The sequence below is a fragment of the Onychomys torridus genome, chromosome 5 (assembly GCF_903995425.1).
Source record: "Onychomys torridus chromosome 5, mOncTor1.1, whole genome shotgun sequence".
NCBI lineage: Eukaryota > Metazoa > Chordata > Mammalia > Rodentia > Cricetidae > Onychomys > Onychomys torridus.
This window is the reverse complement of record NC_050447.1, coordinates 96,993,628-97,005,385: the sequence shown is the minus strand read 5'-3', so window position 1 is coordinate 97,005,385 and position 11,758 is coordinate 96,993,628. Positions and strand designations below refer to the sequence as shown.

Genomic DNA, 11,758 nt, shown 5'->3' with positions numbered 1-11,758 from the left:
ATCCCTGGTAATATTTATATACAAAGCAAATGGTTCTGTTTCTTAGAAATGTACACAAAAAGAAGATTTGATCATTACTTTATGAATCTGTCTGCAATACTGACATCAGAAATAGAAGCTCTCTCAGATTCAGATCACATTCAGTAGCGGAGTGTAAGTCTCCCCACTGGTCCTCAGTGTGAAACCTTCACCCCACCGAGTCTTCCTCGGTTTCCCACCACTGCTGTCCCCCTCGGCTGCAATAAGACTGTCTTAAACTCCTTCAATGACATCGGAATGAAACAAATCTGCAAATCTGTCCCCACTTGCCTTTCATGCCAATCTTCAAAGACCTGTTTTATTCTTTTAACCAGGAACAATATACAGCTTTCAGAAACAATCCTAGAGGTTGGGGTGAGGGTGGGGTGGACCACCAGAACATCTCGGCGAGGAGTCACTCTTCACAAGTGGGAGCATTATTTGAATCCACAAAGGGTAAGGACCAGGATAAGAGGCTACTGGGCCAGGGGTTCTTCGGGCACTGAATGAGCTGGGGAGGGGGTTGGACAGGGCACGATATTTTCAGAAATCAGCCTGGCTGACTCTACACACACACACACACACACACACACACACACACACACACACCACACACACACAACACAGCGGAAAAAGCTGCCAAGTTGGAGTGTTTTCGTTTTAACATTCCTGATGGGGACAGGAAATTCCTGAAAGGAGTACATTAAAACAACAACCAAAAAACAACAACAACAAAACGGTAGTGGAAATGAGGAAGGAGAGAGGGAGATGCACAAAGTTTTAAAACATTTCTGAAGGTTGTAGCGATGAATTATGGAAAGGAGAGTCAGGGACAGTTTATCCTGCTGTCCTGCCCCCGCGGGCCTTAGCTGCCTGCACCAAGGGATTCTTCCTGACGGGTGCTCTTCAGGTTGCGGTAGTCCGGGACCCCACAAAATCCTGGGAGAAGGCAGAGGACACACTACTGGGGCACTGGAGCAGAGACGTCACAGGTAGGGGCAGTTGGTCTGCTACTGTACAGTCTTCTCGCTTTCCCCAGTGAACTGACTGGGTTTAGTGGACTGTGCTAGCTTATCAAGATTCCCCACCAGAGTCACTACCTAGGTGTTGACCTTACACGTGGTCCCTTCCCAGCTCCACTTTCTTTGTCTTGTCCTGGAACTGTGTGATCCAGTACTGGTTCTGACTCCAGCCAATGGAAAGTTTCCCGTGTTTACCCCTCACTTCACTGTCTTTCCGACCCTGCTCCCAGCATTTGTGGACTTATAGTGTACACAGCTCCGGTCTTAGTCCTCGACTCCATTCCTTGGAAATAACAAGTATGCTGTACATTCTCCTGATTGTCTTGTAAGTTAGGCTTTCTCTTACATAAACGTATAATATAAACTTATTTTATCTACATAAAAATAAACTATTACACCATCTTGAAATTATTGAGCAGATTATAAATTCTGAAAAATTTGATACAATCATTGTGAAAAATTAAATGCAGGACAAAAACATTTATTTTATTTGTTTTACTTTTTAAAGAATTTATTTTAGTTTGACCTATTTTAATTATGTATGTATGTGTGTACGTGCCTGTGCACATGAGTTAGGTGCCTGTGGAGGCCAAAGTCATTAGAACACCCTGAATCTCCTTTTAAATGTCTTTAATTTATATATTTGTGCATGTGTATATATGTATATAATTAAGAACACTCATACAAAGCTGGGTGTTGTAGTGCATGCCTTTAATCCTGGCACTTGGGAGGCAGAGGGAGGCAGATCTCTATGAGTTCAAGGCTAGCCTGGTCTACAAAGCAAGTTCCAAGACAGCCAGGGCTGTTATACAAAGAAACCCTGTCTCACAAAACCAAAAAAGAGAAAAAGAAGAAGCAAAGCAGGAGAAAGAAGAGGAGGAACAGGAGAAAGAAGAGGAGGAGGAGGAGGAGGAGGAGGAGGACTCATACAGAAGCCGACTTTTATATGCCATTCTCTAACCGTAGTTGTACCTCCACATTCTCCTTCCTCTACCTCGCCCCTAGTCCCTACTTCATTTAGTCCTTTCTGTTCTTTATTTCTATAACCCCGTCATACCACTTCTGTTTTGACCCCTTTCCCTGGAGGCCCACCTCTAATGCCACCTTGCCAGTTTCCTGGCTTCTCTGGGTATTCTAACTTAAACATCTAAAGATTCCAATCTAACATCCACATGAGACAAAGCATATTTGTCTTTCTCGGTCTGAGTTACCTCATCAGGGATGACTATTTCTAGCTTCAACCACTTACTAGTGAATTTCATAATTGCATTTTTTCTTGACAATTAAGTAATATATCATTGTGAAAATGTACCACTACTTTGTTATCCATTCATCAGCTGATGGACATCTAGGCTGTTTCTGTTTCCTGGCTATTGTGATTAAAGCAGCAATGAAGACATACAAGCAAGTATCTCTGTAGTACATGGGAGGGTTCTCTCAGCATATGCCTGAGAGTGGTGTATCTGGATCACATGATGGATGTATTTCTAGCCTTTTGAGGAAACTCCGCGCTGATTTCCACAGTGGTTGTACCAGTTTATTCTCCTTTCCCCACATGCACGCTAACATCTGTTGCCCTTTTTTTCTTTTTAATCTTAGCCATTCTGGGTGGAGTAAGATGAAATTACAAAGCAGTTTTAATTTACATTTTCCTGATGGCTAAGGATGTTGAACATTAAAAAAATATTTCTCTGCCACTTGTACTTCTTCTTTTGAAAACTCTGTTTAGTTCTATGCCCTGATTTTTAATGGTTATTTGTTTTCTTGGCATTTAGATGTTTAGGTTTTTGATTACTTTAGATACTAATCTTTCAGATGTATAGCCAGTAAACAGGGTTGTCCCCCCCCCCCCCATGCTGTAGGCTGCCTCTTTACATCTAGAAAAGATCCATGTGGTTGTTGGAAGTGATTGACTTGCCACTGCTTGGGGATAGAGTGTCCTAATGAAAGCTTGGACTCTGAAGGGGGGGCAGCTGACAAAATTGTGAAATACAAAGCAATTTAGTGTGGCTGGAACAAGCCCAAGAGTTAGGGGGTATGGAATGAAACTGTGATGGTAACAGGGGCTAGGTTATGTGGAGTCTCATAGACCACTTTAAATGCTCTAGATTTTACTTTGAGTGAGATAAGGAGTTGGGAGTGTGTCCTGAACCACAACGAGAATAGCTAGTCCCATATTTAATGGAATCTCCTGTCTTCTAAGTGGAAATGACCATGTGGCAGAAAGAGGTGACCCTTTAAGAGGCTGCTTAGACAAGTTAGTGGTGGCTCAAAAGTGAGAAGTCACTAAATCCTTGGTACAGTTTTAAAGAAGATCTAGCAAAGTTAATTGATGAATTACTGTCACAAGTAATTACAATGTACGCTGTTGGTAGAATTTAGTGTTTAGCAAAGAAAGCTTACTGGAGCTTACCTTCTAGTTAGAGGGACAGCAAACTGTTTGCATATATGTCTGATACTTCTCATAGTTAGGGCCTGAAGGAACGGCTCAGCAGTTTAGAATACTTGTTGCTCTTGGAGAAGACCCAGCTTTGCTTCCTGCATGGTAGCTAACTATCATCTGTAACTCTAGTTCCAGGGGACCTCACACCCTCTTCTGACCTCCATGGACATTAGGCACGTACACAGTGCATGTGCACACAAATAGGCAAAGCACTCATTTTTTTTTATTTATTCTAAATACTTCTCATAGTTCCTTGAAAAGGAATAAAACATCGAGCTGGATAAAGGGATAAAGAAGGGCCAGACCACTGGCAACTAAACATTTTTTCTTGTATCCCAGGCTGCCCTCAAACTTGATTTGTGTAGCTGAAGGTGACTGAACTTCAATCCTCACCTCCACCTCCGGAGTGATGGCCATGTCCCAGTCTCACATCACCACACCCGGCAGCTAATTTGGTGCTGGAGATTGAGTCCAGCCTGCCATGCACCATAGACAGGCAAAAGCTCTACCACACCCCAGCTCTCTTTGCCTTTGTAAAAACTGTTCTTTCTGAACACTGAAGATTAAAGGTTAAGGAATAAACCCCACGGATTCATGAAGAAATGGCAGCTCGCAGAGAGGATAAGCAAGGGTAGGAATTCTGAGGCAGCAGAGACCTGTTGTGTTCATACACTGCAGGGAGCTTAAAGGAAAGAGTAGTAGGTCAGAGCGGTGGGTGGAGGTAACATGGGAGGCCTGGAAAGCAGAGAAGGTAAAAAAAAAAAAAAAAATGTGACCAAAGGACAGAGGGGAGACTGATTGCTGGGACAACCAAAGACATGCTGAGAGGCAGGGAGGAACGAGTTAAGGGTGAGGGTAAGAGGGTGCAAGAGGAGGCACTGAGGTAGAGAGGGAAGAACTGGAAGACAGTAAAGCAGAAACGGGGAGTGGAAAATCCACAGGGAAAAGGCAAGGGCTGTGGCAAGGGGGAAACGAGAGCACCATAAGAGGAGATGGAGGGGCCGGAGGAGAAGAAAGCTGGGAGCAGGGAGTATTGCCAAGTCAGCCAGCTCTCCAAACTCTGGCGTCTGGCTACGCTTTAGCGGTTACTGAGGACGCCTAACCTGCCAGGAGAGGCGTTCCTAAGGAAACATGAGCTTCTCCTGAAAGCAAAGCCCAGCCCTGGGGACATATTAGAGGTTTTCAGGGGTGGAAAAAGAGGAGGGTGCCTGGAACCCTTCCTCACACAGAGTAGTGGACAGAATGGCAGTCAAGGCTCCCTGGTTCGGATTCTTGCTTCTGGTTTCCCTCTGGGGAATGTCAGCTCCAGGTAAGAGGGGGATTGGGTCAAGCAGGGAGACCTACAGAGCCCAGTTTAACTCTCATGCCTCCCTGTTTCACAGCCTTGCTTCTCAGGCGCCTGAGAGAACACATTCAGAGATTTCAAGAGAGCTCTGGCCTCAATCCGGGCTTTGGTCTAAGCCAGGGTCTTGTAGCTGTCCCCAAACAAGGGTGGTTAGAGCAACCACTGGATCCCTTTAACACCTCTGACAGCCGAACCTTCCTGCAGGTAAGGCCAGTAGAGGAGGCCACTGCCCACTGGACTGCCTTGTCAGCCAACTTACTCTATACCTAGTCTGTGCCGCCTCCCCGCCCCCCAATTCTCTGATTTCTACCTTGCCCTGCACACCTGTAATCCCAGAATTTGGGAGGGGAAGGCTGGAGGATTGGGAGTTCAAGGTCAGCCTGGGCTCCATTGCAAGTTTAAGGCCAGTGTGGGTAGCATAGACTGTCAAAAAACAAAACAAAAAACCAAAAATAGCAGATTTTAACATGTAGCCAAAATTCAAACTAGCCTTGAAACCAATAGTGACAACAGGTGTTAAAAATCACAAGAAATAAACAAATTTATCCTTTTCCATTGCCTCCTCTGTGTGTAATCTCCAAAGGTTGCCCCACTATTCCTAAATCTACTTAGTCACTATTGCTGCTCACAAAATAGCAGACACCTACCATGCACCAACCAGTTCCTTCTGTCTTGAGGATTTAAGAATAAAGGCACAAACAGAAACATCTATTTTTTTCAAGGAAAAAATACTTTATTGAGCACATTGCAAACATGCAGCAAGCTGGGAGTAACTAAAGTTCCCACTTCTGCCTCCCAGGGCCCAAAATATCAACTTTTACAGTTATGTGACCTAGACACGCTCCGCTAAGACACCGCTAAGTAGAAGGCGAGATTCTCAGGGGAAAGGCTGGAGCCAGGGAGAAGGGAGTTTCATTCTTCTCTCTCATCCCCACTCTTAGAGGTACTGGGTGAATGATCAACACAGAGCCAGCCGAGATGCACCGGTATTTCTGCACATAGGGGGTGAGGGCAGCCTCGGGCCTGGCTCAGTGATGGCCGGTAAGAAGCAAGGTTTGGGGAGCTGGAGGAGGCTAGGAAGGGAACTGCAGGCCACAGCTCATAACTCACATCCACCTCTCTACCATGTGCTCTTCACAGGGCATCCTGTAGCGCTGGCCCCTGCCTGGGGGGCCCTGGTGATAAGCCTGGAACACAGATTCTATGGTCTGAGCGTTCCTGCTGGGGGCCTGGAAATGGCCCAGCTTCGCTTCTTGTCCAGCCGCCATGCGTGAGTGGGATAAAGAAGGTGTTTTAAAATTATAGGACTAGAATGCTGCTGGTGTCTCCACAGCTGTCTCTGCTCCTGTTCACTAGCCTCTGAGTCTCCGGCTTCCCCTTTTCTTCCTTGTGTTTCAGTCCCTTACTCTTTCGCCTGTCATCTCTAACTCTCTCTCTCTATTTCCACCTTTCTCTTGCCCTCCATTCTTGTCTTTCTGTCTAAAGAACACTAAGCTCCCACGTGGGCTACTATTCGACACCACTAGAAGCTCTTAGCAACATTCTAGCCACATCCTGTTTCTGTCCTTGACTTCCACATAGAAAATGGGATCCTGTCTGAGTGTAAATTGGGCCATGATGCTCAAGTCCATTCCTTACATCTCCCCTGCTGCCCAGAAGTCTTTATAGAGGCCACAGGTTCCCCAGTTAACTCTCACACTCACAGTAACTCAGCTACACTCCAATTCTTGCTACACACTGGCAGATACATGCCAGTCTCAGGCTTTGGAACCTTTCCCTCTTCAAGAAGGATATTTCTTTTCCCAGATATTTTTATGGCTCTCCTGTGCGTCTCATTTCTGTTACTAATCCCCACCAGTTCTTACCCCAGCCTCTCACCGGCTTCAGTGCCCTCAGCTAGGCTTATCTCTTCTCTCTGACTTTGTACCTCTCTTCTTCTACCGGTCTCCCTGACTGTCCCTGCCTTGTCTCCGTCTCTGTGTCTCTCCTTCTCGGTCTTCTCTATAGCTCAATTGGCTCCGAATGGGCAATCACATGGCACTGACTGAGAACCATTTCAGAAAATGAGGAGAGAAAGGACATTATACCCCACTATCTTTCTCCTTCCTCTTTGGGTTTCTCCCAGCCCCCAGTTCCTTAGCCCATTCAGCTTCTCTTTATTTTTGATGTTTTTAATCTAACGTGCTAGGAAACTTTTCCATTCTCACCTGAGATGAGTATTGAAAGAAGGTAGGTGGGCCTTCTCCCTTGGCTTAGGCTCCGAGAGCCATCGGGAAGAGTTCTGGTCTGGCTCTGCACAGTGGCCCCCAGGGGTGGAGGGTCCAACTTGCGCTCTTTTGCAGGTTGGCTGACGTGGCGTCCGCGCGCCAGGCGCTCTCGCGCCTCCTCAACGTGTCCTCCTCCAGCCCCTGGATCTGCTTCGGAGGCTCCTACGCTGGCTCGCTGGCGGCTTGGACACGGTTGAAGGTCCCGGGAATTCCTCGGGTGGGCGGGGGTGGAGAGGTCTTCCTCCAGGGCCCGAACCAGGGGTATGGGGGCGCACTCCCACGCCTCTCCCTACCCACGCGGGTCACTGGGGCCGGGAGGGACTCCGGGCACGGGCACCCCGCCTCGTCCCAGGCTGACGCCCGGTCTTTCGTAGTTCCCCCACCTCGTCTTCGCCGCCGTCGCCTCCTCCGCACCGCTGAGCGCGGTGCTGGACTTCTACGCCTACAACGAGGTAAGACGCCTGCGGCGGGGGGAAGCGAGGCGACCCCAGAACCGCACTACCCCGACGTTCCTCCCTCCCGCCGCAGGTGGTGGCCAGAAGCTTGACGCAAGTTGCGATAGGCGGATCTTTGGAGGTAGGCGGGGGCCTAAAGTGTGGAGGAAGGAGAGGGAGTGGGAAGAGCTCGGGAAAGCCCGGCCGGAATGGGGAGCAGCCTGAGCGAAGGCCTTAGCCCAGGGACGCGGGCAGGTTTCGGAACTGCCGGAACCGAAGACTAGACGCCGCGTCCAGAGAAGAGGCGCCCCGTGGGGAAGGAGGGGGACTGAGCAGAGGGAGGAGCCAGTGAAGGGCGGGGCCGAGGAGGGGCGTGGCAGGTTAGGGGAGGAGTTACCAGGGGGCGGGGCCTCTGGCGAGCTCCAGTCTAGTCTACCTGAGTCAAAGTAGCAACCTGAAGATGCGAGAGACTAGAAGGGAAAATTGAGAGGACACGGACCTGGGCTGGGAACCGCCGCAAGAGGATGCGGTTCCAAGGAAGGGAAAATCCAGCCCCCCCGCGAACGTCGCTTCTTGGTTCCTGAAGTGCCTGGCGGCGGCCTCCGAAGCCTTCGCAGAGGTGGAGCGGCTGCTGCGCGCAGGTCCCGCAGCACGGGCCGTGCTGAAGGAGGAGCTGAGCGCCTGCGGGTCCCTGGACCTGGCTGAAGACCAGGGGGAGTTGCTGGGCGCGTTGCAGGCGCTGGTGGGAGGCACGGTGCAGTACGACGGGCAGGCGGGAGCGCCGCTCAGCGTGCGCCAGCTCTGCGGACTCCTCCTCGGGGTCTCCGGCAACCGCAGTCACTCCACGCCCTACCTCGGCCTTCGCCGGGCGGTGCAGGTAAGCTACCCAGACCTGCGCGCGCAAGCCAGGGGTTAGAGGACCAAGGCTGCGCTTCCACCTGGGCTGAGCTCAGACAACAGAAACCCTCCTCTTACCCATAGATTCCTCATCAGTAAAATAAGGTTTGTGTACTTCACCTGGCTGATAATAGCTTATTAAGCAGCCAGGCAGGTGCTACACACACAGTATCCAAATGTTAGAAACCATAATTATTACCCTTTTATCTTGTCATTTGTTCTTGGCCACAGCAGGCAAACAGTAAATGCACAATAGTATTTAAGACCGAAGGGGGGGCTCTTGAGATAAATTCTAGGGATACCCCCACTCCTCGTCCTACAATTATATTTCCGCCATCACTTTCCCTGCTCTAATTCTGGACCAAATTCTTGAAGAATACCTCACAAAACGTATACATTTCTCAGGCGACATGCACTATTATAACCCCACTTACAGAAGAGCAAATAGGTAGAATGATTAACTCTTACTCAGGGTCTCGCAGATGACAAGACCTTGGACATTTAGTTACAGGGACCTCCCTCCCACTGACTTCTGACACTCAAGAAAACTCAGGAACTCACCCTTCTCACTCTTGACCCGTAGCCCTACTATAGGCCTGTGGCGCCCTGGCTTGTTGGGAGAGGAGGAATGTGTCTATGATGCATGCACGGATATATGCATGTGTGTATTGCCCCCTAGATAGTCTTGCGCAGCATCGGCCAGAGGTGTTTAAGCTTTTCCCGGGCAGAGACAGTGGCACAGCTGAGAACCACCGAACCTCAAGTGTCTGGTGTGGGGGACCGGCAGTGGTTGTACCAGACTTGCACTGAGTTTGGCTTCTGTGAGTGATCCTCCCAACTCTCAAACCAAAGGTGGTCTGAATTCATGGTCACAACTTAACCAGACTCCTAGGTCCAGTGTAGCCCCAGAGGTGTCTGGCTGGAGAGGGTAAACAGCCACCTGGTATGATGTGCCTTCTAACACTCACACTCAGGTCTCAACCTGAGTGCCCCTTTCCCCTCCCTCCCTCCCTCCCTCCCTCCCTCCCTCCCTCCCTCCCTCCCTCTCGGAGCTTCCTACCTCCTATCCCAGAATGTCTCCAGCCTTGCTCAGTCACTGGGCTAGAAACTTTATCTTGATGCTTTCTACCCATTGTCCAGATGTCCTGTCAAGCACTAAGTCTTGCCCGCTCTGCAACCTGCCCTCCCCTTCTCTACTTCTTACTCTGTGGGCCTGCCAGAGGGACACACGGATGCCTGGATCCCCGGCCTCTTCTGGTCTCCAGGCTTGCACTTCACCTCTGCAGTCTGACTTCTACACCATAGCCAGAGAAATATTCCTACTTACAGGATTGTAATTTCAGTGACCCAAGGTTGGAGTTGCCAGGCAAAAATACAGGGTGACCAGTTACATCTAAACTTCAGCAAGCAAGCAAACAAATATTGCAGATGAAAACTCAGACATCACATTACAAAAGTAGTGGAGGTTTTGTGTGTCTGAACATAGGTATCCTGTGTCATTTGTCAACTCTGGTCATCCTACCCCAGAGTTAAGCCTTTGTTTTCCTTTGGGGGACAGAGTCTTACTATGTAGCCCAGGTTTACCTTAAACTCACAGTAATACTCCTGCTTCATCAGCCTCTGAGTGCTGACCTGACAGGCATATGCCATACCCAGCCCAGAGCTGAGTTCTAAATCTTTCTGCACTTTGAAGACAAGCGAGTGTAGTAACATGAAGTAAACTGTTCAAATTCGATTTCCTATCGGTGTGCTCTTGGACAGACTTGGCCAAGTGCCTGCGGTTAGCCAATTTCCACATCCATAAACTGAGAATGACTTTTCTTACTGCTACTACACAGCTTTGTGTATTTCAGTATTGCCCCACATATGTCTGTGGTCAGCGAATGGTGAAGGAAGGAAGGAGGGAAAGAAAGAATTCATGTGAGGCCAAGGAAGTCAGCTTTACCCAGGACAGTGCAGTGTGAGCTGTGGATTTTAGGCAGGGGAGACCTGATCCAGTTTGAGAACCAGTCATTCCGGGATTCTCCTTCCCTCTGAACCTCCGCACTTTCTCTTTTCCCTGTTGGTCACTCCTTCCTGTTCAGGTCATCTGTCCTCATTCCCTGAGTCCTTACTCTCACAAGATGCTCTCCCTGAGCCTACTGTGCTCTCTCTAGGAGCCCCACCTCCTGACCGCTTCTGTCATAGCCCTGGTCACTCGGGGATGTCATGAGCCGGGATGTGTGGGCCTTTTTGGCAGAACTGCGAGCTCATGGAGGTCACTACTAGGGAGTGTTGTATAAATTATTATTGAAGGAAAGCGGGGTCCTGGCCATATGTATTCTTCATACTTAAAGGTACTCTCTCCACAGATGTCACCTGTGAGGGTCCTCGGTGTCCCTTTTCCCAGCTCCCAGCACTGCCCTTCCAGCTCGCTCTGTGTGAACAAGTGTTTGGTCTCTCAGCTGCATCTGTCACTGAGGCTGTGGCCCAGACAAACTCCTATTATGGTGGCCAGACTCCCGGAGCCACCCAAGTACTGTATGTGAATGGTGAGTGTGCCACCAGAACCTGGCTCTACGACGTCATTGTAGCCCCAGTTCAACACCATCCCCCCCGTTTCTTTCTAGGGGACACGGATCCCTGGCATGTGCTGAGTGTAACACAGGACTTGGGACCCTCTGAGCCAGCCCTTCTAATCCCCAGTGCCTCCCACTGCTTTGATATGGCACCTAGGAGGCCTTCAGACTCTCCCAGCCTACGCCTGGGGCGCCAGGTAAGAGAAAAGGCTCTGCGTAGTTTATATTCTCATTTACATACTTATTTGCGTGACCCTTCTTTATCCAGTGTGGAGTTCTAACTTCCAGGACGTTCCCCACCTCTTCACAGAGAATCTTCCAGCAGTTACAGGTCTGGCTTAAAGATACAAAGAAGAGCCAGAATTGATGTGGGATCTAAACCCAGCCCTTCACCGGTCCCATCATGGCAACTGCATCCTGGCGTTTTTCTTCACTGTACGAAAGCAAGCGGCTGGTGTGAAGGAGGAGTTCTGACTTGGGATTCAGTGCCTGTTCTGTGTCCTTGTTCTCCAGTCATCCTCACTGCCAACGATGAGTTGTGCTTTGTCACAGATCAGTGTAAACATAGGCCAGTGGTTACTGTCCTTGTAGACATTGATATTCTGTATGGTAAATGTCAGGGAAATATGGCTGTCCATGCTAGAGCCTTCTCTGTAGATGTAACCGTCTTGTTAAATAAGAAACACTGAGCAGAGTTAAAAGCCAAGAGGTCAGAGCAATAGCTGAGAGCTGAAAACCTTACCCTTCACTGCTGTGTGTCCTGTCTTTTATATA

At 49.0% G+C, this 11,758-nt stretch overlaps 1 protein-coding gene across 1 annotated transcript; it reads left to right on the top strand.

Moving 5' to 3' along the window:
• Window positions 1–4,725: 4,725 nt before the first annotated feature.
• Window positions 4,726–11,351, top strand: Prss16 (serine protease 16). The gene is made up of 12 exons (XM_036187283.1): window positions 4,726–4,792; window positions 4,866–5,032; window positions 5,770–5,869; window positions 5,969–6,098; window positions 7,171–7,294; window positions 7,470–7,547; window positions 7,624–7,671; window positions 8,116–8,406; window positions 9,106–9,247; window positions 10,778–10,957; window positions 11,036–11,181; window positions 11,295–11,351. Exons 1-12 carry the CDS (start codon window positions 4,726–4,728, stop codon window positions 11,349–11,351), a joined length of 1,530 nt encoding a protein of 509 aa, XP_036043176.1.
• The last annotated feature ends 407 nt before the right edge of the window (window positions 11,352–11,758 follow it).